Below are 26947 nucleotides of genomic sequence, written 5' to 3'. Positions count from 1 at the left end.
TGTTGAACTTTTAACTTTAAACTACACTCACTTTAGACAAACTCACTTTATTAACACAGTCATTATGAGTGAAGAGTACTTTAGGTGTGTTTCCCACAGGGCACGGGCAGTCATTGAAGTACACATGTTGGAGTAGTTCAGAGTCTATTATATATTGGTAACATTATATTATGGGAATAAAGTCAGAATTACAAGAAGACAATTTACATTAAAAAAGTGGAAATACAGTAAACCTCGGATATATCGGACTCGGATATATCGGAAATTCGCTCACAACGGACAGATAAAAAAGAAGCGATTTTTCTGTAATGCATTTCCAATAAAAATTCATTGCATATATCGGATTTTTTATAACGGATTTCGCCTATTTCGGACAAAATCTCCAGTCCCGTTCCAATGCATTTCCATGAAATTTCCCTGGCATATATCGGATGGCCGCATCGTGGCGCTCCGATTCGCCGAATCGTGACAGGCCGCTATACGACGTCATTTGCAGCGTTTGCAGCGTTGCCTGCGCGTCCAGGTACATTGGAAACATAGTCAAGGAAGTGCCTTTTTATAACGGATAAAATCCCATTTACGCATATACCGGATATAAATCCGATATATGCGTAAAACGGACATTTTCCGGTATACGCATATAAAGGATTTCGCTTATATCGGACAAAACCAGTGGGAACAATTGAATCCGATATATCCGAGGTTTACTGTAGTTGGAAATAAAAAACAAAGAACAGCTGAGAATAAAGTAAGAATACTAAGAGAAAAAATTTGTATTGTAACGCGATATAAAGTCTTAATTTTACGAGAATAAAGTTGTAATATTACGAGGAAAAATAATGTAATTTTCGTAGCATAGAGTTGAAATATTAAAGAAAAAAATTCAACGGTCATAATAAGAAAAACAATTAAATAAAGTTGTAGTTTTTATAAAATTAGGTTCTAATATTATGGGAATAAGGTCATAATTACAAGAAAGAAGAAAGTTAGTTGGAATTTTTTTTTTTTTTTTAAATGCACAAATAAATAAATAAAAATAATAATTTTACAAGAATAAGAGGAAAAGTTGTATTCTAACAAAAAAGAATGTTGCAATTTTGCGAGAATAAACCTAGAGAACAAGTGCAATTTTTGGAAAATTAGGTTTGGGAAAAAGTTACAATACAATATTACAAAAAGAACATTTATGAAGCTTATTGAAGAAGAAAATGTAAATATTCATTATTTTCAAGGCACCGAAAACACTTCGCAATGAAGTGGAGCCATTTTTCCTTCATTCCTCAATCACACATCAACAGTACATCGGTAGTCACAGCTGCCGTGGGGTAGTCTGACGGAAACATGGCTGCCTATATGGCCTCTCCGACCACCGCTTCACAATGAAGTGAAGCCATTTTTCATTCACTCCTCAGTCACACACCGGTGGACATCAGTAGTCACAGCTGCCGTGGGGTAGTCTAACGGAAACATGGCTGCCAATTCGCTCGTCTCACCAACAAACATTCATAATCCAGTGTGGGTATCACTGGAGGTGAGATGTGTGAAGTGCCTTGCCCAGGGACACAACAACAGCGACAGGGTGACGGGAGCGAGGATGGTATGGGTGACGGCAGCGAGGATGGAACCCCGTATCTCTTAGCCAAAAGTCAGAAGCTGCTGATTCGGTACCCATGGACCACACAGGCTTCTTTCGGCGGTGCCTCCTCTGGCACCTCGGTTGGAGATTGCACATCTTCAGGGTCATCCATTCTGCACTCGGCCATCAGAGGCTGCCCTCGGTTCTTCAGCTCCCGCTGGAAGCGAGCCATCAGCGATGCGTAGATGCATCCGTACGTTGCCGCCACCACCATCATGACGCACACCGTGCTGCACACCACCCCCGCCACAATCTGCGTCACGTGTGCTCGGCGGACGCTAACCGGACGGTAGCGCTGGCGCACGCACTCGTCGTTGCTGCTGACACGGCCTGGTGGACAGAGAGGTCGGATGCTGCCGCCGAACGTAGCTTCCCTGGCGCCACTCCGCAGGCAGTTGTTGAACATCTCCGCTGGTACGTTGCGGAGGTTCCTGCCCATCAGGTTTCTTGGAAAGCTGCACGTCATCGTGTCCACCAAACCATCTAGGAGGAAGAAACAAAAAGAGGACATTTGAGATGATCCTCAGGCTTCTAGACACTGACTGCTCACCTCTGTAGATCATCCACTCCATCCAATGCTTGAAGTCCCATAACTTGCAGTCACATTCCCAAGGATTCCCAGCCAGCAGGAGCTGATGAAGCCCCACCAGTGGCTCAAAGGTGCCCCTCTCCAGGACTGCCAGCCGATTCCTGGCCAGCGACAACCATGAGAGTCTCTGGAGTCCATTCAGTAGGTCTACGGGTAGCCAGAGGAGGCCGTTGTAGGACAGGTCAAGACCGTGCAGCCACTCTAGCCCCTTGAAGACCTCCTTGCTCAAGCCCACGCCTCCACGGCTTCTGTTAAGCTTTTGCTCCAGCTCTTTGCTGCAGTTAGCGTTGCACGAGGTAGCGACGTGTGTTCCCAGGTGGTTGCCGGACAGATTGAGCCACCGCAGGCCACTCAGGCATGAGAAGACTCCCGCCTGAAGGGTGGAAAAGTGATTTTGGGAAAGATCCAGCACCTTCAGGCTGGTGAGGTTGGTGAAGTCTGAAGCAGCCAGGAAAGAGACGTTGTTCTGGGCCAGGCGCAGGGTATCGGTGTCCTGGTCCAGCAGCGGCAGTAGGGGTGTCAAAGAGGTCAGACCCAGGGCGGAGCAGTCGGTGGTGTTCCCATCACAGATGCAGACGCTGGGACAGCAGCAGACTGAACCAAGCAGCCCCAGCAGAACCAGCAGCAGGATGGACGTGACTGCAAAAACCCGTCATCCTTACCATCATCATCCACATGGTTTCTGAGAGAAGACTCACCGCAAATTTCATGGAGGTTTTGTCTGTCCTGGTCCTGGTGCCTCATGTCAGCCACATGGATTATGCCTCGGACCACAACACGATCCTAAAATGAGACCCGAGTCAGACTTTACAGCAGGCAGTGAGGCTGCGCGGGCGTACGGTGTGAAACCTCACTCCCTCAACCTGAAAAGCGGTTGGGGCTTTTAGCTTGATGGCTAGCGCTCTGAACTCTCATTCCACCGGTCTTCATCACCGACATAGACTCCAGATCAACATGTTAGCAACAGTATTTACATTTTGCACTGCGGAAACTTAAAGGGCATCTATTATGCTCATTTTTCCACCCTTTGTATTGATTAGCGGCGGCACGGTGGTCTAGGGGTTAGCGCGCAGACCTCACAGCTAGGAGACCCAAGTTCAATCCCACCCTCGGGCATCTCTGTGTGGAGTTTGCATGTTCTCCCCGTGCATGCGTGGGTTTTCTCCGGGTACTCCGGTTTCCTCCCACATTCCAAAATCATGCTAGGTTAATTAGCCACTCCAAATTGTCCATAGGTATGAATGTGAGTGTGAATGGTTGTTTGTCTATATGTGCCCTGTGATTGGCTGGCGACCAGTCCAGGGTGTACCCCGCCTTACGCCCGAAGACAGCTGGGATAGGCTCCAGCACCCCCCGCGACCCTCGTGAGGAAAAGCGGTAGAAAATGAATGAATGAATGTATTGAGTAGTGGGCTCCTATAGAGGAGTTACACACAATAACCCGCACAGAATACTTTTTCGAATTTTGCAGAATCTGCACATATTCCAGCTGTATTTCCTCGAATTTTTGAATCTTTGAATCTGTTTTAACCAATTCCACCACGCCCACCACCGGGTACGCCCACTACGCTGTGTTTGGTCACACGTCCAAGTGCTTCATCATTGCGAACAAACCCCACTTTTGACATATTTGGTATCAAAATTTATCATAAATTATTAAAGTATTTGGAGAGCTAATTGAAAAATGTTTAGGAGGTACTAGCAGCTCGTGATCTACTGGTTGGAGACCCCTGATTTACCGTGTATGAAGTCAGAGCGGTAACATAGCGCCATTGGTGGGTTGGAGCTCAGAAGCCGGACGAGGTGGCTTTCCCGGCACCAACAGTTTGACGGATATTTCACATCCATGTTCACCAAAACAGTCCCGTGTGAAATGCGTAACAGCTTAAGCATCTCAGGCCTGGCCGATGTGCTCCATGCTAATGCTAGCAGCTTGCCCCTTCCAGCCTCGAGCAGATCCAGAAATAGTTTGACTGCAGTAATCCCTGGAAAGCTTTATTCCCTCTGCACTCTGCCCTCTGTAGTGGCGTGAGATGATCTGCTCGAGGTCCTCAAACATGTGAAGGGAGATTGCGGGACAGTCTTTGCTGGTGCGGAGGAAAAAATCATCCTCTCTTTCCATCCTCACTCACATTTTCTTCATGACAAGCTCACAAACGTGTAGTCCATTAGTTTAGGCTTGGAGGACGCTTTTTAGAGCCCAGACACACCATCCGAGGGACGATGGCAGCCTGGAGCTCTTTGCTTTGTTGACGCTCCATCTTGCTCTGTTAGCTTGCCACAAAGAGGGCGCCAGCCGCCTCCGGGCCGCCATACACGACGAGGACGTGGACGACGAGGACAACGTCCGACAGAATGTGGAAGGTCACAGATCAGAGTTTTAGCTGGTCCTCCGCCGACATCTTAGCCCATTCACTAAGTTCACGTCACTGTTAGCATCTCGCTTCTGTTAGCAAAGTTTCTAACGTGACGTGGAGCTCCTGGCAGGAGTTTTTTTGTTTTTTTTGTGTGTGGAGGAAACAGCTGTGAGGCTCAAATGCACCATCAACCAGATTAGACGCATCAGTGACCGCCATCAGATTAAACCTGACAGACGTCTGTCCTGCACTCCAGATGCTGCTGGGACAACGAAGACCCACCCCCCAACCTGGCATCCCTAATGAGGTCATCACTTGTCATTGAGGGGCCCTGTGGCTCCTCTAAATGCCTTAAATACGACTTTCGGTTATCAAGGCCTTATACAAAGCATTTTGGAAAGGGAGGTACAGTAATGCCTTGACGCTAAAATTTTGTCACTCATCTGTCACGCATTTTCAGAAAAATAGTATTAATAAGTCATTGCTCTTTCATGATTGAATATGGCCAATGTCTTATTATGTCTTATTTTACTACATTGGGGATTTATATTTAATGTCTAGATGGCCCTAATCATGTTAGGAAGCATATTTAAAAGGTCATAAACATATTTTCTATGTCGACTATATTGGGTAATAGTAGTGTAAAGGTGGCTATAGGGGTGTTATTTCATGTCTAAAGGGCTCTATAGATGTTAATACACATATTTAGAAGGTCATAAACATCTTTTCTATGTCTTCTATGTCGACTATATTGGGTAATAGTAGTGTAAAGGTGGCTATAGGGGTGTTATTTCATGTCTAAAGGGCTCTATAGATGTTAATACACATATTTAGAAGGTCATAAACATCTTTTCTATGTCTTCTATGTCGACTATATTGGGTAATAGTAGTGTAAAGGTGGTTATAGGGGTGTTATTTCATGTCTAGAGGGCTCTATAAATATTAATACACATATTTAGAAGGTCATAAACATCTTTTCTATGTCTTCTATGTCGACTATATTGGGTAATAGTAGTGTAAAGGTGGCTGTAGGGGTGTTATTTCATGTCTAAAGGGCTCTATAGATGTTAATACACATATTTAGAAGGTCATAAACATCTTTTCTATGTCTTCTATGTCGACTATATTGGGTAATAGTAGTGTAAAGGTGGCTATAGGGGTGTTATTTCATGTCTAGAGGGCTCTATAAATATTAATACACATATTTAGAAGGTCATAAACATCTTTTCTATGTCTTCTATGTCGACTATATTGGGTAATAGTAGTGTAAAGGTGGTTATAGGGGTGTTATTTCATGTCTAGAGGGCTCTATAAATATTAATACACATATTTAGAAGGTCATGAACATCTTTTCTATGTCTTCTATGTCGACTATATTGGGTAATAGTAGTGTAAAGGTGGCTGTAGGGGTGTTATTTCATGTCTAAAGGGCTCTATAGATGTTAATACACATATTTAGAAGGTCATAAACATCTTTTCTATGTCTTCTATGTCGACTATATTGGGTAATAGTAGTGTAAAGGTGGCTATAGGGGTGTTATTTCATGTCTAAAGGGCTCTATAGATGTTAATACACATATTTAGAAGGTCATAAACATCTTTTCTATGTCTTCTATGTCGACTATATTGGGTAATAGTAGTGTAAAGGTGGCTATAGGGGTGTTATTTCATGTCTAAAGGGCTCTATAGATGTTAATACACATATTTAGAAGGTCATAAACATCTTTTCTATGTCTTCTATGTCGACTATATTGGGTAATAGTAGTGTAAAGGTGGCTATAGGGGTGTTATTTCATGTCTAGAGGGCTCTATAAATGTTAATACACATATTTAGAAGGTCATGAACATCTTTTCTATGTCTTCTATGTCGACTATATTGGGTAATAGTAGTGTAAAGGTGGCTGTAGGGGTGTTATTTCATGTCTAAAGGGCTCTATAGATGTTAATACACATATTTAGAAGGTCATAAACATCTTTTCTATGTCTTCTATGTCGACTATATTGGGTAATAGTAGTGTAAAGGTGGCTATAGGGGTGTTATTTCATGTCTAGAGGGCTCTATAAATGTTAATACACATATTTAGAAGGTCATGAACATCTTTTCTATGTCTTCTATGTCGACTATATTGGGTAATAGTAGTGTAAAGGTGGCTGTAGGGGTGTTATTTCATGTCTAAAGGGCTCTATAGATGTTAATACACATATTTAGAAGGTCATAAACATCATTTCTATGTCTTCTATGTCGACTATATTGGGTAATAGTAGTGTAAAGGTGGCTATAGGGGTGTTATTTCATGTCTAGAGGGCTCTATAAATGTTAATACACATATTTAGAAGGTCATGAACATCTTTTCTATGTCTTCTATGTCGACTATATTGGGTAATAGTAGTGTAAAGGTGGCTATAGGGGTGTTATTTCATGTCTAGAGGGCTCTATAAATATTAATACACATATTTAGAAGGTCATGAACATCTTTTCTATGTCTTCTATGTCGACTATATTGGGTAATAGTAGTGTAAAGGTGGCTGTAGGGGTGTTATTTCATGTCTAAAGGGCTCTATAGATGTTAATACACATATTTAGAAGGTCATAAACATCTTTTCTATGTCTTCTATGTCGACTATATTGGGTAATAGTAGTGTAAAGGTGGCTATAGGGGTGTTATTCCATGTCTAGAGGGCTCTATAAATGTTAATACACATATTTAGAACGTCGTGAGCATGTTTTCTATGCTTTAACTTTGAAAATATTTGATTCATAAATAAGGAATCGAACTTAATTGAATAAAATCGAACAAAATTTCACTTACCACGGTCGGGTCCAGAACCGAAATGAGGGATTATGTATTGACTTTAATAGGGACCAAGATCTGGGAGCGAGTTGAGAGGATAAATACTTGATCCAGCACCGGCCCCTCAGATTAGAGCTGTCCTATCTAGTCTAGAACTCCTGAAAGTTGAAACAAACACTTCAAACTTCAAACAGAGGTCACATGCGTCATTTTCACTAGTTAGCATTAATCGCACTTCCTGTGTGGGGTCAGGCGTGCAGAAGGATACGCACACTCACTCACCCTGTGCTGAGTTTGCTTCGGCCTCCAAAGCGACCAAAGCAAATCTGCTTCACATCCTTCTGTGAGCTCCTCAAGGGGCGTGAAGTGGTCCTAACGAGTCTGGATCCACTTGCAACATCTGGACCACAATTTATTCCCGAGGATGCTCCTCCTCCTCGTTCTCATCATCATCATCATCATCACTGCTCTCTCAGCTGCCTGCATCTGTCTCTCTCTCTCTCTCTCTCTCTCACACACACACAGAGACAAGCTGCTGCTGAGGGCGAGCGAGCATCATGTGATAAGTAGAGAGAGACGCCACATGGTGTGCGTGTGCGTGCGTGTGCGTGAGAGGGTGACGGAAATAGCATCACTTCTCAATGAAAGGCCACAGAGCTTAATGTACACAGGGGGCGGGGCTTGTTGTGTGACTTGCACGTGCGCTTCCACCACATGGTGCCGTGTTGCCATGGGGACATGCTATAGGACGGTGATGTGTCGTAGTGGGTACGTGAATAAAAATGAAAAACAATCGGCGCCTAACACTCAAAATTACGAGCGCACCTGAACGCCTCACATTTATAACTTATCTATTTATCAGTGGTCAAGTCAAACTTTATCCTAATGTCACCATGCAAAATATACATTTTTCACCCACAATGACTAAAACATGGATGAACCAATGAATTATCTTCAATATTTCAATTTCATTAACATCATAAGGTTTATGTTTTGGAAGTGTGCAAGACTAGGGGTCACATGGCTTCAGGTCGAATGTCTGAAGGGGTACGTCAAAAGTTTGGGAACCACTACTTTAGGACCTATCATCACAAATGTCATTGTTTTGTTATTCTGATGCCACTCTCTGCTATTTTTAGCCGTGGGCCTGCAGATGTCCTTGGACTTGCTGGAGAAAAGATTCTGGGCCATCACCAAGCAGGTGAGCTAAGTCACTCGCTAACAACATCACGGTGCACTCATGACTTTTGTCGCTCCGGTTGGTCTTCCATGACAATGTCAAGTCATTGACATTTAGTGAGTTTTAGTGCACCGATAGAGGTCTTTGAATGCAGCACGTGTGTGATTCTGTGACACACACTTTGAATAAAAATTGTTTAATGACCAACGCAATCGAGTCAGTCAGTGTGCTTACCTCCAGCCAGTAGTAGTAGTAGTCACTGAGGAACTAAGGCACATACCTTTAGAGTAGTTACTGAGGAACTAATGACTAAGGTACATGCATTTAGAGTAGTTACAGTGGAACTAATGAAGCACTAATGAGAAAGTAGTATAATAGTTACTGAGGAACTAAGGTACATGCATTTAGAGTAGTTACTGAGGAACTAATGATAAGAATAGTTACTGAGGAACTACAGCACATATATTTAGTTAAGTAGTTAATGAGGAACTAATGCCTAAGGTGCATACATTTAGAGTAGTTACTGTGGAACTAATGAAGAATTAACGAGAAGAGTAGTTACTGAGGAACTAAGGACTAAGATGCATACATTTAGAGTAGTTACAGTGGAACTAATGAAGAATTAATGAGAAGAGTAGTTACTGAGGGACTGAGGCACATGCATTTAGAGTAGTTACTGATGAACTAATTTGGAGAGTAGTTATTAAGGAACTAAAGCACATGCATTCAGAGTAGTTACTGGGGAATTAAGGCACATGCATTTAGAGTAGTTACTGAGGAACTAAGGCACATGCATTTAGAGTAGTTACTGCGAAACTAATGAGAAGAGTAGTTACTTAGAAACAAAGGCACATGTGTTTAGAGTAGTTACTGATGAACTAATGAGGAGAGTAGTTATTAAGGAACTAAAGCACTTGTATTCAGAGTAGTTACTGAGGAACTAAGGCACATGCATTTAGAGTAGTTACTGCGGAACTAATGATAAGAGTAGTTACTTAGAAACAAAGGCACATGCGTTTAGAGTAGTTACTGATGAACTAATGAGGAGAGTAGTTATTAAGGAACTAAAGCACATGTATTCAGAGTAGTTACTGAGGAACTAAGGCACATGCATTTAGAGTAGTTACTGCGGAACTAATGATAAGAGTAGTTACTTAGAAACAAAGGCACATGCGTTTAGAGTAGTTACTGATGAACTAATGAGGAGTGTAGTTATTAAGGAACTAAAGCACATGTATTCAGAGTAGTTACTGAGGAACTAAGGCACATGCATTTAGAGTAGTTACTGAGGAACTAAGGCACATGCATTTAGAGTAGTTACTGAGGAACTAAGGCACATGCATTTAGAGTAGTTACTGAGGAACTAAGGCACATGCATTTAGAGTAGTTACTGAGGAACTAATGATAAGAGTAGTTACTTAGAAACAAAGGCCCATGTGTTTAGAGTAGTTGCTGGGGAACTAATGATGAGCGTAGTTATTAAGGAACTAAAGCACATGTATTCAGAGTAGTTACTGGGGAACTAAGGCACGTGTATTTAGAGTAGTTACGGAGGAACTAAGGCAATGCATTTAGAGTAGTTACTGCGGAACTAATGAGAAGAGTAGTTACTGAGAAACAAAGGCCCATGTGTTTAGAGTAGTTGCTGAGGAACTAATGAGGAGAGTAGTTATTAAGGAACTAAAGCAAATGTATTTTGAGTAGTTACTGGGGAACTAAGGCACATGCATTTAGAGTAGTTACTGAGGAACTAATAAGCAGCAACATTAACATTAATTTTGACTTTAATCTCATAATGATGACATTTTATCTTATAATTTAGTCGTATTATCGATAATTCTGATTTGCCATTGTATTATAGTACATTGAACATGTACATTTAATTATAGTATTATCTATAATTCTGATTTGCCATTGTATTATAGTACATTGAACATGTACATTGAATTATAGTATTATCTATAATTCTGATTTACCATTGTATTATAGTACATTGAACATGTACATTGAATGATAGTATTATCTATAATTCTGATTTACCATTGTATTATCAAATCAAATCAAATCAACTTTATTTGTAGAGCACTTTTCCTGCAAGGAGATGCGACACAAAGTGCTTTCCAGAATTAAAACAATTACCACAATTAAAAAGGAAAACAATGAAGTACATTATAAGTACATTATAGTACATTGAACATGTACATTGAATTATAGTATTATCTATAATTCTGATTTACCATTGTATTATAGTACATTGATCATGTACATTGAATGATAGTATTATTTGTAATTCTGATTTACCATTGTATTATAGTACATTGAACATGTACATTGAATTATAGTATTATCTATAATTCTGATTTACCATTGTATTATAGTACATTGATCATGTACATTGAATGATAGTATTATTTGTAATTCTGATTTACCATTGGGATAGTAATTTGTTTCAGTGGCGGGAACTGGCTTCCATTCATATAAAATGTCTGCTACATGCTCAAAAAGATGATCTTGCTAGCATGAATGAAGTCATGCGAAATGCTAACATGCTAATCTGGCATATGGTGACGTGATCATCATGATGTTTGATGTTTGTCATGATGGAGAAATAAAGCCTAAGCTGTTCTCCATCATTTCTTTTCCATCTTTCAGGACAGCAACACAGACGTAAGTGTACTTTTTCACACCTTCAACGCTCGTACCATGGCCACTTCATTAGGTACACATCCCATCACCTTCTCATGAAGGTTTGCCACATGGCCTGTTGTACCCAATAAAGTGACCACGGGGCGTTTGTATGTGAGCCCCGCTAACCTGTGAGCTCTCCTGGTTCCTCAGTGTTCCAACATCGAAGGATTGTGTCCTCTCAGCTGCGAAAGCCCTGTGAGTACCTGTCACACGCCCCCAGGTCACATGACAACATCACAACAACTAACCACCGCCTTCCTGTGCAGGAACTCAGCTGCTTCCTGGTGGACAACAATGGCTTCACCCTGCTATCCAAGGACAGGAAGGAGGTGACGTTCCATCTTTGTGCCAAGCTAATGATTGTTTAGACCCAAACGCAACATCTGCCTGCGGTCGGGATTTACTCTCCTAATCTTTTTTAGCGGCTCATCACATGACTCCGGGCGGGGCTTAACCCCCACCCACCAAATTCCAATTTTCAACAGCTGCCATGCACTTTGCTAAAATGAAGAAAGGCAGGGATGAACACACCTGGAATTATGGGGGGGGGGGGGGGGGCTGCTACTGTTATGCTAACCGCAACACAACCACGATGTTCTTCTCCAGGTCGGCCGCTTCTTCGGCGAGGTGGACGGTTCCGTCATGGCAACGCTCATCAAAATGGGAATGTTCAGAAAGTAAGTCCGGCCTCGTTTGAGTCCGCCGCACACGCTGGGTTGATGGAACGTTCTTGTCCTGCCCCCAGAGTGTCCCTGTTCGATTACCAGGCCATGTGCAAGAACAGCCACCACCACGCCAGCGGCGCTCGTCCTCTGCTCAGCGTGGGTATCGTCACCGATCATGGGACTGGAACACGCCATTCACGTTATTCACGTTATTCACGTTATTCACGTTATTCACGTTATTCACGTTATTCACGTTATTCACGTTATTCACGCCAGTCACGTTATTCACGTTATTCACGTTATTCACGCCAGTCACGTTATTCACATTATTCACGTTATTCACGTTATTCACGTTATTCACGTTATTCACGTTATTCATGTTATTCATGTTATTCACATTATTCACGTTATTCATGTTATTCACGTTATTCATGTTATTCACGTTATTCACGTTATTCACGCCAGTCACGTTATTCACGTTATTCGTGTTATTCACGTTATTCGCGCCATTCACGTTATTCACGTTATTCATGTTATTCACGTTATTCACGTTATTCACGCCAGTCACATTATTCACGTTATTCACGTTATTCACGTTATTCACGTTATTCACGTTATTCATGTTATTCACGCTATTCACGTTATTCACGTTATTCACGCCAGTCACGTTATTCACGTTATTCACGTTATTCACGTTATTCACGTTATTCATGTTATTCACGCTATTCACGTTATTCACGTTATTCACGCCAGTCACGTTATTCACGTTATTCATGTTATTCACGTTATTCATGTTATTCACGTTATTCGCGCCATTCACGTTATTCACGATATTCACGTTATTCACGTTATTCACGTTATTCACGTTATTCATGTTATTCACGTTATTCACGTTATTCACTATTCACGTTATTCACGTTATTCACGTTATTCATGTTATTCACGTTATTCGCGCCATTCACGTTATTCACGATATTCACGTTATTCACGTTGTTCACGTTATTCACGATATTCACGTTATTCATGTTATTCACGTTATTCACGTTATTCACGTTATTCACGCGTCTTCTCATCCTCCAGCCGCTCTATGTCGCCGTGGCTTTGCTCCGATGGATCTTCTCCAACGCTCTCATGTGAGCACCAACTTTTGGCATGGATCAGTCCAACATTAGGCTTTTTGTGTGCAGTACTCCATCCTTTATCCATGTACAGTACTCCATCCTTTATCCATGTACAGTACTCCATCCTTTATCCATGTACAGTACTCCATCCCTTATCCATGTACAGTACTCCATCCTTTATCCATGTACAGTACTCCATCCTTTATCCATGTACAGTACTCCATCCTTTATCCATGTACAGTACTCCCTTTTTTATCCATGTACAGTACTCCATCCTTTATCCATGTACAGTACTTCATCCTTTATCCATGTACAGTACTCCCTTCTTTATCCATGTACAGTACTCCATCCTTTATCCATGTACAGTACTCCATCCTTTATCCATGTACAGTACTCACTGAATATTGTGTTCTAGGGTTAGGGTGTTAGGGTTAGGTTGTTAGGGTTAGGTTGTTAGGGTGTTAGGGTTCGGGTGTTAGGGTTCGGGTGTTAGGTTGTTTGGGTGTTAGGTTGTTAGGGTTAGGGTGTTAGGGTGTTAGGGTGTTAGGTTGTTAGGGTGTTAGGGTTAGGGGGTTAGGGTTAGGGGGTTAGGGTGTTAGGGTTAGGGTGTTAGGGTTAGGGTGTTAGGGTTAGGTTGTTAGGGTGTTAGGGTTAGGGTGTTTAGGGTTAGGGTGTAGGGAGTGGTGTTAGGTTTCGGGTGTTGGGTTAGGGTGTTAGGGTGTTAGGGTGTTAGGGTGTGTAGGTGGTTAGGGTGTTAGGTGTTAGGGTGTGTTAGGTGTTAGGGTGTTAGGGTTAGGGAGGTTAGGGTTAGGGGGTTAGGGTTGTTAGGGTTAGGTGTGTTAGGGTGTTAGGGTTAGGGTGTTAGGGTTAGGTGTTGGGTTGTTAGGGTTAGGGTTGTTAGGGTTGGTTGTTAGGGTTGGGTGTTAGGTGTAGGGTTAGGGTGTTCGGGTGTTAGGTAGCGGGTAGGTTGTTAGGGTGGTTAGGGTGTAGGGTGTTAGGTTGTTAGGGTGTTAGGGTGTTAGGTTGTTAGGGTGTTAGGGGTTAGGGTGTTAGGGTTAGGGGTGTTAGGGTTAGGTGTTAGGGTGTTTAGGGTTAGGTTGTTAGGGTGTTAGGGTTAGGGTGTTCGTGGTGTTAGGGTTCGGGTGTGGTTAGGGTGTTAGGGTGTTGGGTTAGTAGGGGTATAGGGTGGTTGTGGGTGGGGTTAGGTGTAGGTTAGGTTGTTAGGGTTAGGGTGTAGGGTGTTAGGGGAGGTTGTTAGGGTTAGGATGGTGTAAATCCTTCCATGATTGTTGTAGTTCTTTTGTATGATTCCGTCTAAAAAGAAGGTTCTTGTGTTCCGTGGATGAAAGAAAAATGTCTTTTGTGTTTTTAGGTTCCTGCTGGACTTCAACTTTTGTGCTTTGTGGCACTCGGACTACTTTGTGGACGGTAAGACGTGCTGTTTCTGGACCGCCCACTGGGGGGCAGCCTCGCCCTCATCCATCCATCCATTCACACATTCATACATCATTCATCCATCCATCATTCATCCATCCATCCATCATTCATCCATCATCCATCCATCATTCATCCATCCATCCATCATCCATCCATCAATTAATCTATTCATACATCCATCATCCATCCATCATTCATCCATTCATTCATCCATCATTCATCCATCATCCATCCATCATTCATCCATCCATCATTCATCCATCCATCAATTAATCTATTCATACATCCATCATTAATGGATCCATCATCATTTGTCCATCCATCCATCCATCCATTCATTTATGCATCCTCCATCCATCTTCATCCATCCATTTATCTATCCATCCATCATCCATCAATTCATCCATCCATCATCATCTGTCCATCTATCATCATCTGTCCATCCATCATCTATCCATCTATCATCCATTCATCTATCCATCCATCATCATCCATCTATCATCCATTCATCTATCCCATCCATCATCATCCCTCATTCATCTATCCATCCATTCATCCATCCATCATCATTCATCCATCCAACATTCATCCACCCATCATCATCCATCCATTCATCAATGCATCCATCAATCATCCATCCATCCATCATCATCCATCCATCATGGCCAATCATTCATTCATGTCCTCATGTCTTTGCATCATCATCATCGCCATCATCATGATCATCATCATCATCATCATCATCATCATCATCGTCACGGTTCAGCCAAGGCTGGCTATCACACGAGTGAGTTGACGTCTTCCTCTGACATTTCTGTCTGTTGTTATGATGATGATGATGGTCACTGATGATGATGTGTTTGATGTCTCCACCCTGGCAGCACACAAGCAGAAGAAGGTGGAGGCCATGGTCCCGTGCGAGACGGCCTACCCGGCGTTCATGGCCGACTCATCCGTCAGGGAGGCCAACAGCATCATCAAGTGTGGACGCTGCCAGAAGTACGCACAAACACACACACACACACACACACACACACACACCTGCCCCCCATCTCTGTGTTGTGTTCAGGTACCACAAAGGTACACAAGGTGTCCAAACCTTTTCCCAGCGAGCGCCACATCATGAAAAATGAAAGGATGCAACTTTGCCTCTTTCATCTTTTGTAACAAACTAATATTCTGACTTTATTCCATCATTTCCCAGCAAAAAGTACATTTTTCAAACCTTTCAACTTTCTTTCTTTCTGGCACAAATATTTTTTCCTTTATATTTGCACTATTATTTTCCAAGTACAGTAAACCTCGGATATATCGGACTCGGATATATCGGAAATTCGCTCACAACGGACAGATAAAAAAGAACCGATTTTTCTGTAATGCATTTCCAATAAAAATTCATTGCATATATCGGATTTTTTATAACGGATTTCGCCTATTTCGGACAAAATCTCCAGTCCCGTTCCAATGCATTTCCATGAAATTTCCCTGGCATATATCGGATGGCCGCATCGTGGCGCTCCGATTCGCCGAATCGTGACAGGCCGCTATACGACGTCATTTGCAGCGTTTGCAGCGTTGCCTGCGCGTCCAGGTACATTGGAAACATAGTCAAGGAAGTGCCTTTTTATAACGGATAAAATCCCATTTACGCATATACCGGATATAAATCCCATATATGCGTAAAACGGACATTTTCCGGTATACGCATATAACGGATTTCGCTTATATCGGACAAAACCAGTGGGAACAATTGAATCCGATATATCCGAGGTTTACTGTATTACAAGTTTATTTTTATCAAAGTGCAATTTATAATATTTGGATTTTAGTTTGGTACAACTTTTTGCTTTTTTTCCCATTTCTGCTGTTTTTTTTCCCAACCATTTCTACTTCCTTCTTGTCGATGTTCTTCTGGTAATTATGACCTCTTTGAATCATCATATTATATATATCATATAATACATAATAATAATATATGTTCAATGTAGAACACATTAGAACAACCTCATTCTCAAAAAATGCCAATTTCATTCTTTTTTCTCATAATAAACTTTATAGACTTTAATAGACTTTAGACATAATAGACTTTAAAGAATCATATATTTCTTTCTTCAATGTTTCAACTAATAAGACCATCATGTTCCTCTTATGCTAATTTACTTTTTTCTCCTTTCTTATGCAATTAGACGTTTTTTCTTGTAAAATTGCAACTTTTTCCTCTAAATTATAAAATTACAATTTCTAGCAACTATTTTAAAGCAGCAACTTTTCCACTTTTCTGACCGATAAATGTCGTTAGAATGTTGCATTCCCATATTAAACAATGACAGAGTTCCCCATAATGAGGTTTGCGCATTTGGAAGTGAGCCCTGAAAGAAGTTTGGGTTGGCTCAAAACACTGTGTTTCCAAAGGCGAGGTAAAATTGTTACTTTGTGATGTCACAGAGGGGCGGACTTCCTTATATGGTTCATAGTGAGGATAGCACTTTGGGGCGTGTGACCAATCACAGCAGAGCGGGCGTGTGTGGAATAAATCCAAACCGTTTTAGCGGGAAGTACAAATGAAAGGAAATCCAGCAGGAATAGGTGCAGATTCTGAAAAATCTAAAAAGTTTGAACACCCTGCATAGAGTCAATTATTCATCTTTTACCATCCATATCAGTAAGTGACTTAAGTGGATTCCATCCATAGTTGACATGTGTGTGTGCGTGTAGGATGTTTGTGGTGCAGCAGGTCCCGGACTCGAACTTGGTGTTTGTGGTGACGGAAGCAAACTGTGACTGTTCTCGTCAGTACGGCCCCATCCCGCTGCAGCCCAAAGAGATCAAATATATCCTTTTGTGAGCGCGCCCTAGTGGCCACCGGCGCACGCACGCAAAATCACGACAATGCCGACAGTGCCTACTTTTCCTGAACGTCCCTGAACATAACACCACCGTCAAGTGTAACCGGATGAAGTCGCAAAAGGTGCGGCGGCGTCCTGAGTCGTGCCACGCCTACCACCCTAAGGTCAGCCCCCTTTAAGGCGGCGGATAACTTCAACATCAACTTACATTTTTTTTTAACTTTTTTTTTGTTTCGTTTAACAGGAAAACGCCAAGGACTGCGGTGGCGCCGCCGCCATTTCCCCGTCAATCACCCTTTTCTCCGCTTCTCTGCTGGTCTCTGTGCCGCTCCTCCTTCTGACGTAACCACGACAACCAATCAGGAGTTAAAATTGAGAGATGTCTTCCCACAAACTGAACAACGAGCTGACCTCAGACCAGCTTGTGTGGTTACTGTAGTCAAGACGCCCTCTAGTGGACGGGAATGTAAATGGCTGTACATACGTTATAATAACTATGATAACTACAACAATTAAAATGTTTTGCTGGACTTTTATTCTGAAATTCCAACACAAGAACTTTGATGATGTTTTTTTTTTTACGTCAAGTTTGTTCACGTTGACCTCAGAGCAGCAGGTTGCCTTGTTTGAAATTTCAGGCACTAAAAACAAAATTTAAAAAAAAAAAGAAAAAAAAAAGAGGTGTTCTTCTGTTGAGGCCGGCCTGAGACGGGAGGTCTCACTCTGACACAATTGATGTCACTTAGCTTCAAAATGAATAAATAGGAAAAAAAAAAGTGTCATTTTGATAATAGAATTGTGCTGGGTGGTCTCCTGCTGGCTGGCTGAGGTACTGCAGTCTTTGTCTGGTCCTCGATGGAGGTTCCCTACACCGCATGCTGTCTGTCCTGGGAGGGTCCAGGGTCCTTCTCCGTCTCCTGCTCCTTCTCCTTCTCCTTCTCACCCCTCTCCCGGTTCCAGTCTCTGAGGCCTTCAGGCAGGCTTGTGTCCTCCTCGAAGCTCCCCGTGCCCTCCACGAACTCCTCATACGTGGACTTCTCCTCAAAGGGCCGCGGCCCCAGCAGCTCCAACATGTCCGCCTTGTCCAGGACTTCCTTCTCCAGCAGACGCTTGCCCACCTGAGTAGACCCAAGCTCACGTTAGAAGACGTCAGCGTGCCGTCCGCCCGCCCCCCCCCCCGCCCCCCACACGGTTTGTTAGAACCTACCAGCTCCACCAGGTCTTTCTTGTCCTGGATGAGCCGCAGCGTGCGCTCGTAGGCGCGGTCCACCAGCGCTCGGACCTCCTCGTCGATGAGCTCGGCCGTGGCTTCGCTGTACGGTTTCTCCAGGACCATGTCGCCCTGCCGGGGGAGGTCGAAGGACACCTGGCCCACCTTGTCGCTCATCCCGAACTGAACCACCTGCCGCCGGGACAGTTTTTTTTTTGAAAAAGTTTTCTTAAAATAAAAAAAATCCTGTGAGGCGACGCCGCGTACCTGAGCGTAGGCGGACTGCGTGACCTTCTTGAGGTCATCCTGAGCGCCCGTGGTGATGCGTCCGAAGAAGACGTGCTCGGCCACGCGGCCCCCCAGCATCATGCACATCCTGTCAAAGAGCTGCTCGCGGCTGTACAGGTACTGCTCCCTGGGGAGGTACTGGGCGTAACCCAGACCTTTGCCCCGTGGAATGATGGACACCTACACACACACGGGTCAGAACCCTGACCTCGGAACCTTGTCTACGCGTTCTAACAGACGCCCACCTTGAGTAGAGGGTCGGCGTGCTGCAAGAACCAGCCCACGATGGCGTGGCCGGCCTCGTGGTAGGCCACCGTCTTCTTCTCTGTGGGCTGCAGCACCTGAGTCTTCTTCTCCAGACCTGCGGCGGGAAGTCCGGCGTCACAGTCCGACCCCCCAAAAGGAACCCCCCCCCCCCCCCCCCCCGCGTAGAAGCGACTCGGCGACTCACCTCCGATGACGCGGTCGATGGCCTGTTCGAAGTGTTTGTGGTCGACGTGCGGGTTCAGGTGTCGGGCGGCGATGAGCGCCGCCTCGTTGCACACGTTAGCGATGTCCGCCCCTGCGTAGCGCACAAAGATGCGCTAAAATCCAACAGTGCTAACATACGAGAGTTGGCATTTCCCACGCTCGTCCCGACCGGCGAACTCAGCAACGCTGACGCTTTCATCGCGGCCGCGGTTTGACTCCGGAACAGATCATTTCTATTTCCGACATACTTTGGCTACGCACCCGTGAATCCCGGCGTGGCGGCGGCCATCTTCCTGGCCAGGGTGTCCTTGTCTATGCCGGGGTCCAGCTTGATGGGCCGCAGGTGGACTTTAAAGATGGACGCCCGGCCTTTGATGTCCGGAGGACCTGGGTGGAGGGGGGGGCAAAGACACAAAAATATCATTTAACAACTAAACTAAAGAGTGGTTAGCACGCAGGCCTCACAGCTAGGAGACCCGAGTTCGATTCCACCGAGTTTGCATGTTCTCCCCGTACATGCGTGGGTTTTTTTCCGGGTACTCCGGTTTCCTCCCACATTCCAAAAACATGCTAGGTTAATTAGCCACTCCAAATTGTCCATAGGTATGAATGTGAGTGTGAATGGTTGTTTGACCCTCGTGAGGATAAGCGGTAGAAAATGAATGAATGAATGAAAAATAGACATTTCAATGAGGTTGGTTTCAATGTGGTTAACACACAGGCCTCACAGCTTGAAGATCCGAGTTCGATTCCACCCTCGGCCATCTCTTTCTCCGGGTACTCCGGTTTCCTCCCACATTCCAAAAACATGCTAGGTTAAAATTGTCCATAGGTATGAATGTGAGTGTGAATGGTTGTTTGTCTATATGTGCCCTGTGATTGGCTGGCCACCAGTCCAGGGTGTACCCCGCCTCTCGCCCAAAGACAGCTGGGATAGGCTCCAGCATCTCCTGGTGAGGATAAGTGGTAGAAAATGAATAAATGAATGATTCGGTTGAGCTGGTTTAATTATACCTCTTGAGTGTTAAGTTGGTGTGTGATGAGTTTAGTGTTCTTTGTAAGAATGCATGCGTGGGCTTTCTCCGAGGGTTCAATTCCACCCTCTGCCATCTCTGTGTGGAGTTTGCATGTTCTCCCTGTGCATGCGTGGGTTTTCTCCGGGTACTCCGGTTTCCTCCCACATTAAAAAAAAACATGCTAGGTTAATTAGCCACTCCAAATTGTCCATAGGTATGAATGTGAGTGTGAATGGTTGTTTGTATATGTGCCCTGGGATTGGCTCATCGTGTCTAGCTAGCTATTCTATGCACCGCTTCACTTCCTTAGCACCGCCATCACGCTTGGAGAGGTTAGCATGTTGGCTAAGTTAGCGTGAGGGTCAGAGAGATGGAATAACGCCATCAGAGGAAGAGACGGTCTTACCGATGTAGATCTGTCTGTCAAAGCGTCCCGGTCTCATCAGGGCGGGATCCAGGATGTCGGGTCTGTTGGTTCCGGCGAGTACCACCACGTTGGTGGCCGTGTTGAAACCTGCCAATCACAAAAACGGCAACGATCAGAAATGAATGTTGAGGAGAAAGCAAGTTCTTCCGGAGCCCACCGTCCATCTCCACCAGGAGCTGGTTGAGCGTGTTCTCCTGCTCGCTCTGACCGCCAAAGTTCCCGCCTCCTCGCTTGCGGCCCACGGCGTCGATCTCGTCGATGAAGAGAATGCAGGGCGCGTTCTTCCTGGCCATGGCGAACATGTCCCTCACCTGTGGAGGACAGGATCCGACCAGGACCAATCTCTCATCAGAACTTTGACGCTCGGCTGCTCACCCTGGCCGGGCCGACGCCCACAAACATCTCCAAGAACTCGGAGCCGTTGACGGTGATGAAGGGAACGTTGGCTTCGCCGGCTGTGGCTTTAGCCAGGAGAGTCTTCCCGGTACCGGGAGGTCCCGAGAGCACGGCCCCCTGGGGAACGCATGAAGACATGAAACGGGATGGACCTCAGGTGCGTCTTCACCGTGTGCTTCTCGGCCACCTTCGGGATCTTGGCTCCGAGGTCCTGGTACTGCTGCGGGTTCTTCAGGAAGTTGACAAACTCCAGGATCTCCAGTTTGGCCTCCTCGCAGCCTGCCACGTCCTTGAACTTGACCTCGATGTTGTCCTTCATCATCTTCGCCGTCGACTCGCTCATGCTGAAGGGCCCGCCCCTGCCGCCGCCCGGCCCGGCCCCCATGGGCCCACGCCGCAAGTTGAAGAGCAGGAACCCGATGAGGAGCAGAGTGGGAATCATGCTCATGAGGAAGGAGCTGCAGGCACACACAAAGTTGGGTTGAGGTGGCGATACGTCCCGTGTCCCGCCTCCCACGCCGCCATGCGCCACTGACCCGTCGCTCTCCGAGCTGTAGATCACGGCGGGGCGGTGGGTGGACTCCATGCCGAGCTCCAAGTGGGCCGTCTCCAGGTTCCTCTCAAAAGTGTCCACGCTGCCGATGTTAAACCAAATGTAGCTCTGCCCACAGACCCACAGCATCATCATCATCATCATCATAACGCTTTGGACACGCCTACTCTAACAGGAAGTAGTAAACGCCTCGCACGCTTTGCACTCACCGCTTCAGCCTCGACACCCGGCGCCAGGACGACGCGCACGTACTGCTTGTTGACCACCTCCAGACGTTCCACCTGGACCACAAGAGTCCGCAGTTAAAAGACAAAACGTCCACGCCCGGCGACGGACAGCGAAGCGCCTTACGATGCCTCGCCCCAGGTAGCGGTGCACAAAGTCCTTCCAGCTGATCTCTCGGCCGGCATCTCGGAAGTACAGGTAGAGCATCGTGGAGGAGACGCCGGCCACGGCCAGCGCCACGTAGCGGAAGTCCTTCTCGTCCCACGGGAAGTCGCCCTGCACGCCAGACGCCGCCACGTCAGCGATATAAAACATCACGTCTCGTTTGAGGTCATTTGGTGAAGCTAACCTTCTGCATGCGACTCCACCAATCTTTCCCGCCGCCTCTTTTCCCGCCGCCGGCACGTCCTCCTCCTCCTCCTCCTCCTCCTTTCCCATCTGGAACTGAGGAGTCAATCAAAAACCACCATGTTGACTGGTGATCCACAGATCCTGAACCCGGTCTCACACTGAACCCAAAGCTGGAAATCCCTGTTGTAGGCTCACACTCGCAATCGAAAGTCAGTTTGGGTTTTTTCCAGACGCCGGCGCACTCTCCTTGGTCAAGCTGTGGCCCGGGAACCCACTGCTGCGTCTACCGGGAGTCAGTGTGAGTGGCGTTTTGCGGCAAGCCGCACTGGATCAGGCCCGGAGCCACAACAGATTCAATGTGAGTCCGGGTTAAGATGGAGAAGTGCCCAAAGTGCGGCCTGGGGGCTGTTTTTGGTTTGTTTACATTAGCACACGGCACATTCTAAAAATAGAATTTAACACAAAAAAAGCAAACTTTTTAAAATATAAAAATCGAGTGGTCGAGTGGTTAGCGCGCAGACCTCACAGCTAGGAGACCAGGGTTCAATTCCCACCCTCAGCCATCTCTGTGTGGAGTTTGCATGTTCTCCCCGTGCATGCGTGGGTTTTCTCCGGGTACTCCGGTTTCCTCCCACATTCCAAAAACATGCTAGGTTAATTAGCCACTCCAAATTGTCCATAGGTATGAATGTGAGTGTGAATGGTTGTTTGTCTATATGTGCCCTGTGATTGGCTGGCCACCAGTCCAGGGTGTACCCCGCCTCTCGCCCAAAGACAGCTGGGATAGGCTCCAGCACCCAGCGACCCCTGTGAAGAAAATGAATGAATGAATGTGTTTTAGAGCCCTCTAGGTATGGCATAACACCCCTATAGTCACTTTTACGCCCCTGTTACCGCAATCTAGAGGGGTATAAATACTGTATGCTGTAACTTGGCAGGCGGCACGGCGGTCGAGTGGTTCGACCTCACAGCTAGGAGACCAGGGTTCAATTCCACCCTCAGCCATCTCTGTGTGGAGTTTGCATGTTCTCCCCGTGCATGCGTGGGTTTTCTCCGGGTACTCCGGTTTCCTCCCACATTCCAAAAACATGCTAGGTTAATTAGCCACTCCAAATTGTCCATAGGTATGAATGTGAGTGTGAATGGTTGTTTGTCTATATGTGCCCTGGGATTGGCTGGCCACCAGTCCAGGGTGTACCCCGCCTCTCGCCCGAAGACAGCTGGGATAGGCTCCAGCACCCCCGCGACCCTCGTGAGAAAAAAGCGGTAGAAAATGAATGAATGAATGAATGAATGAAGTTCTCCTCCTATTTTGTGTGGAAGTGGTAACTTTTTGGCTTCTTATTTTGTCTTTCCCCCACCCTCGGCCATCTCTGTGTGGAGTTTGCATGTTCTCCCTGTGCATGCGTGGGTTTTCTCCGGGTAGAATACAGTAAACCTCGGATATATCGGATTCAATTGTTCCCACTGGTTTTGTCCGATATAAGCGAAATCCGTTATATGCGTATACCGGAAAATGTCCGTTTTACGCATATATGGGATTTATATCCGGTATATGCGTAAATGGGATTTTATCCGTTATAAAAAGGCACTTCCTTGACTATGTTTCCAATGTACCTGGACGCGCAGGCAACGCTGCAAACGCTGCAAATGACGTCGTATAGCGGCCTGTCACGATTCGGCGAATCGGAGCGCCACGATGCGGCCATCCGATATATGCCAGGGAGATTTCATGGAAATGCATTGGAACGGGACTGGAGATTTTGTCCGAAATAGGCGAAATCCGTTATAAAAAATCCGATATATGCAATGAATTTTTATTGGAAATGCATTACAGAAAAATCGGTTCTTTTTTATCTGTCCGTTGTGAGCGAATTTCCGATATATCCGAGTCCGATATATCCGAGGTTTACTGTATAATAAATATAAATAAATACAATAAATATCCATCTATCAATTTTCCTCCGCTTATCCGGGTCCGGGTCGCGGGGGCGGGAGTCTTAGTAGGGAAGCCCAGACTTCCCGGTCCCCGGCCACCTCCTCCAGCTCCACCGGGAGGACACCAAGGCGTTCCCAGGCCAGCTGTGAGACATAATCCCTCCAGCGTGTCAGGTCTGCGTTTTCCCGGCTGGGCATGCCCAGAACACCTCACTCGCAATAAATATAATGTGTGTTTTTTCGTCTTTTTCCCTCATTACGAGTTCGCCACAGCGGATCCAATAGAAAAAAAATGTTGTCATTTTACAAAAACATTGTAGCAGTATGAGGAAAAAATAGAATTTCTGTAGCATGAAGCTAATTAAAAAAAAAGCTTGGGAAGTCCACTCTTATGGCGAGTGAGTGGAAGCCAGGGGTTAGCAGGGTTAGCTTAGTTTAGCAGAGCACGGACTGGATGAATGTTTCCACCGTGTCGTCTTTTTAGCGCTTTCATGCAAGGCAGCCTTTTACAACGCTTGGCGACACCGACAGCTTCTGACCTCAAAAGACGAGAGGCAACGGCACCTTGACGATGATATGCTTTTGTGGGACGATCATCGTCCAGCAAAATGTGTCTTCACGTCAGGGCTAACTGCAGGTTTGACCATTAATGCCTAACAGGGCTACTATTGCAACACAGTATTCATTTAGCGTCATGCGGTTGTGGGCGCCCACAGCGGGGGTGCTCACCTTTGGGCTCGCTGGAGTAGAAACGTCGCTGAGCGGTCTGAAAGCTGCGATTGGACAGGAAGTTGGCCCGAGTCCGACAGAGGCTCTGGAAAGGGAAGAAAAGCAACGTCAGAACCTCTCGAGATAAAATTATTATTAATTCCTAATGGAAATAACGTCACTTTATTCCCAGAATATTTTATTTTATTGCCATTCTTGTAAAAAACATTTTTGGTAAGAATACAAATTATTTCTGCGGCAATTTTATAACTATTTCGATCCTCTCAAGATTAAATAATTATTAATTCCTAATGCAAATAACGTCACTTTATTCCCAGAATATTTTATTTTATTGCCATTCTTGTAAAAAACATTTTTGGTAAGAATACAAATTATTTCTGCGGCAATTTTATAACTATTTCAACTTTTTTATTGTGTATTTTCTTTCTTCTTATTCTCCTTTATTCTCCTAACATTTTTTCTCTCAATATTTTGACTCTACTCTTGTAAAAATTACTGCTGATTTTTCTATTTATTAACATTTTTACTTTGTATTGACTGTCCATATCCAATCTTTATGAAACAGTATGGTGTCTTAATAAAGATGATTACAGTGTGCCAGTGTGAAGACGACATTTAACAACATACATAATGACATTACAAGGTACAAGGTACATTATTTTAAAAAAAAAACAAAAAAAATGTATTATGAAAGCAGGAAGTGAACAAATGTAACAGTTAGTGATTGTAAAAGTACCAGATGGAGGGGTAGGATTTAATAAGCTTTGCTTCTTCCTACTCCTCTTGGACATGTGGAACTCGGAACTGATTATGGGATGCACTCAATTGTAATCTGATGCATGTTCAAATGAAATAAAACCATTACCATTACCATTACCATTACCATTACAGTATTGCCGAGTCACCGTTACGATGAATTGCTTGTTACGTCAGCGGTTTCCTTTGCGTTAGCATCGTGCTACCTGATTTGTGTTTACCAACTATTTTGTACAATTAACGCAGCATAGGCAAGAATAATCACAACGCTTCTTTATATATGCCGAATACGACATATTATCTTACGGAAGTACCTTTCTATCTTCAAAACTTAGTAGCATTAGTAGCATTTCCCAGTGAGGTCATTCAGGCTAAAAAGTGTGAGTTTCGCCATGGAGTTTTGTTCGTTTGTCAGCTGGATTCGTGTTTATTCTCAAATGCAACATGACAACAATTTGCCGAAATCTACTCTTTGTTAATAGTTAATAGTTAATACAGGTGACATACATAAACAAGTAAAAGTGAATTACCGAGATAGCAACGCCTCTGTATCCGCCAATGGAGCCTCGTTCTGCCGCTACAGTGTAAAGTCGCGTCGTGACAAATGCAGCCCGGCAGAATGGCCGACTGACCGCCGACAGAAGCCTAAAGACCTGCCACATTCTCTCCAGTAATGCCCGTCCAACCACTCAGGAGAACAAGAATGATTTATCTTAAGTTAATACAGCCACTTCGGCTATCTTTAACTCCATGACTGCAGTGTTATTGAAGCAAGGAACGACACGAAATGTCACGAGAAGATGATGTAAAGACCTAAAGAGGCTGCCTTTTTCAATGCCTGACGATAAATGGAGAAACAAGAGACTCGTGTGCTGAGTTCAAAACACTTTAATGACTCATATTTGAACAATAGTTAGATTAATAGACACATTATCGTTTTCACAGGCATTAGTGAATATTTTCGACATCACCATAGTTTCGTTAAAAATCAGGCGCCACAAAGGCAAGAAGAGACTTCATTGTCTGATTGGTGGAGACGAAGAACCGCCCGCCTCCAATGTTTCAAAACAAACTGAGGCTGAGTCTGAATCCCGGGTCTGCATCCTACTAGAATTGGAGCCTACCCGGTGGAGGAAGACCAAACTTTGGGAGGCTCCTTCTCCACCCGCGTACAAGCCTATTGAATTCAGAAAGTCTTACCTTCGTCAGACTTCCTGGTTGTGTCACGTGGTCTCATGTTTACATTCACGTCATGTCAGAATGACGTTAGCCTTCA

The 26947-nt window shown here is 44.7% G+C and overlaps 3 protein-coding genes across 17 annotated transcripts in view; 1 reads left to right on the top strand and 2 right to left on the bottom strand.

The window, feature by feature from the left end:
* Positions 1-18480, top strand: part of LOC131130718 (voltage-dependent calcium channel subunit alpha-2/delta-4-like) — an 80584-nt gene extending 62104 nt beyond the window's left edge. For 7 of the 11 annotated variants that reach the window (XM_058074573.1, XM_058074572.1, XM_058074570.1 and 4 more), the window contains 13 exons: positions 8514-8575; positions 11207-11221; positions 11393-11437; positions 11509-11571; positions 11849-11919; positions 11988-12063; positions 12988-13040; positions 14401-14456; positions 15232-15252; positions 15347-15464; positions 17181-17301; positions 17398-17475; positions 17556-18480. In XM_058074573.1, the coding sequence (XP_057930556.1) occupies positions 8514-8575; positions 11207-11221; positions 11393-11437; positions 11509-11571; positions 11849-11919; positions 11988-12063; positions 12988-13040; positions 14401-14456; positions 15232-15252; positions 15347-15464; positions 17181-17301; positions 17398-17475; positions 17556-17657 (881 nt within the window). In that variant the 3' untranslated portion in view covers positions 17658-18480. The remainder of the gene's footprint in view (positions 1-8513; positions 8576-11206; positions 11222-11392; positions 11438-11508; positions 11572-11848; positions 11920-11987; positions 12064-12987; positions 13041-14400; positions 14457-15231; positions 15253-15346; positions 15465-17180; positions 17302-17397; positions 17476-17555) is intronic. The other 4 variants (XM_058074579.1, XM_058074578.1, XM_058074581.1 and 1 more) reach the window with 4 other exon arrangements.
* On the bottom strand, positions 45-7895 carry LOC131130720 (leucine-rich repeat and transmembrane domain-containing protein 2-like). Of its 4 annotated transcripts, none has more exons than XM_058074588.1 (5): positions 7657-7895; positions 7393-7532; positions 2924-3008; positions 2187-2819; positions 45-2119 (listed from the first exon to the last, which is right to left on the bottom strand). In XM_058074588.1, the coding sequence occupies exons 3-5, from the start codon at positions 2967-2969 to the stop codon at positions 1647-1649; spliced, it is 1152 nt and encodes a 383-aa protein (XP_057930571.1). In that variant the 5' UTR covers positions 2970-3008; positions 7393-7532; positions 7657-7895; the 3' UTR covers positions 45-1646. The 4 variants fall into 4 exon arrangements, with proteins under 4 accessions (XP_057930571.1, XP_057930569.1, XP_057930570.1 ...); XM_058074586.1 differs by having other exon boundaries at positions 2187-2864; positions 3965-7532; positions 7657-7893; XM_058074587.1 differs by having other exon boundaries at positions 2187-2864; positions 7647-7892.
* On the bottom strand, positions 17824-26475 carry afg3l1 (AFG3-like AAA ATPase 1). Of its 2 annotated transcripts, none has more exons than XM_058074583.1 (16): positions 26202-26475; positions 24916-25000; positions 22247-22341; positions 22024-22173; positions 21882-21953; positions 21656-21780; positions 21307-21577; positions 21099-21236; positions 20881-21034; positions 20703-20810; positions 19542-19667; positions 19261-19371; positions 19055-19170; positions 18789-18989; positions 18519-18713; positions 17824-18429 (listed from the first exon to the last, which is right to left on the bottom strand). In XM_058074583.1, exons 1-16 carry the CDS (start codon positions 26331-26333, stop codon positions 18178-18180), a joined length of 2331 nt encoding a protein of 776 aa, XP_057930566.1. In that variant the 5' UTR covers positions 26334-26475; the 3' UTR covers positions 17824-18177. The 2 variants fall into 2 exon arrangements, with proteins under 2 accessions (XP_057930566.1, XP_057930567.1); XM_058074584.1 differs by having other exon boundaries at positions 22247-22335.
* Positions 26476-26947: the final 472 nt, after the last annotated feature.

Source organism: Doryrhamphus excisus, chromosome 6, assembly GCF_030265055.1.
Source record: "Doryrhamphus excisus isolate RoL2022-K1 chromosome 6, RoL_Dexc_1.0, whole genome shotgun sequence".
Taxonomy (NCBI): domain Eukaryota; kingdom Metazoa; phylum Chordata; class Actinopteri; order Syngnathiformes; family Syngnathidae; genus Doryrhamphus; species Doryrhamphus excisus.
This window is presented reverse-complemented; position numbering and strand designations above follow the sequence as displayed.

Coding starts and splice junctions, on each gene's coding strand:
- LOC131130720 (XM_058074586.1), bottom strand. CDS start 2,969: ATGAGGCACCAGGACCAGGACAGACAAAACCTCCATGAAATTTGCG. Junction 2,865..2,923: donor AAACCTCCATGAAATTTGCG/GTGAGTCTTCTC, acceptor GGGTTTTTGCAG/TCACGTCCATCCTGCTGCTG. Junction 2,120..2,186: donor GGAGTGGATGATCTACAGAG/GTGAGCAGTCAG, acceptor TCTTCCTCCTAG/ATGGTTTGGTGGACACGATG.
- afg3l1 (XM_058074583.1), bottom strand. CDS start 26,333: ATGTGGCAGGTCTTTAGGCTTCTGTCGGCGGTCAGTCGGCCATTCTGC. Junction 20,811..20,880: donor GCTCCTGGTGGAGATGGACG/GTGGGCTCCGGA, acceptor TGTGATTGGCAG/GTTTCAACACGGCCACCAAC. Junction 19,372..19,541: donor CGCCACGCCGGGATTCACGG/GTGCGTAGCCAA, acceptor TGCGCTACGCAG/GGGCGGACATCGCTAACGTG.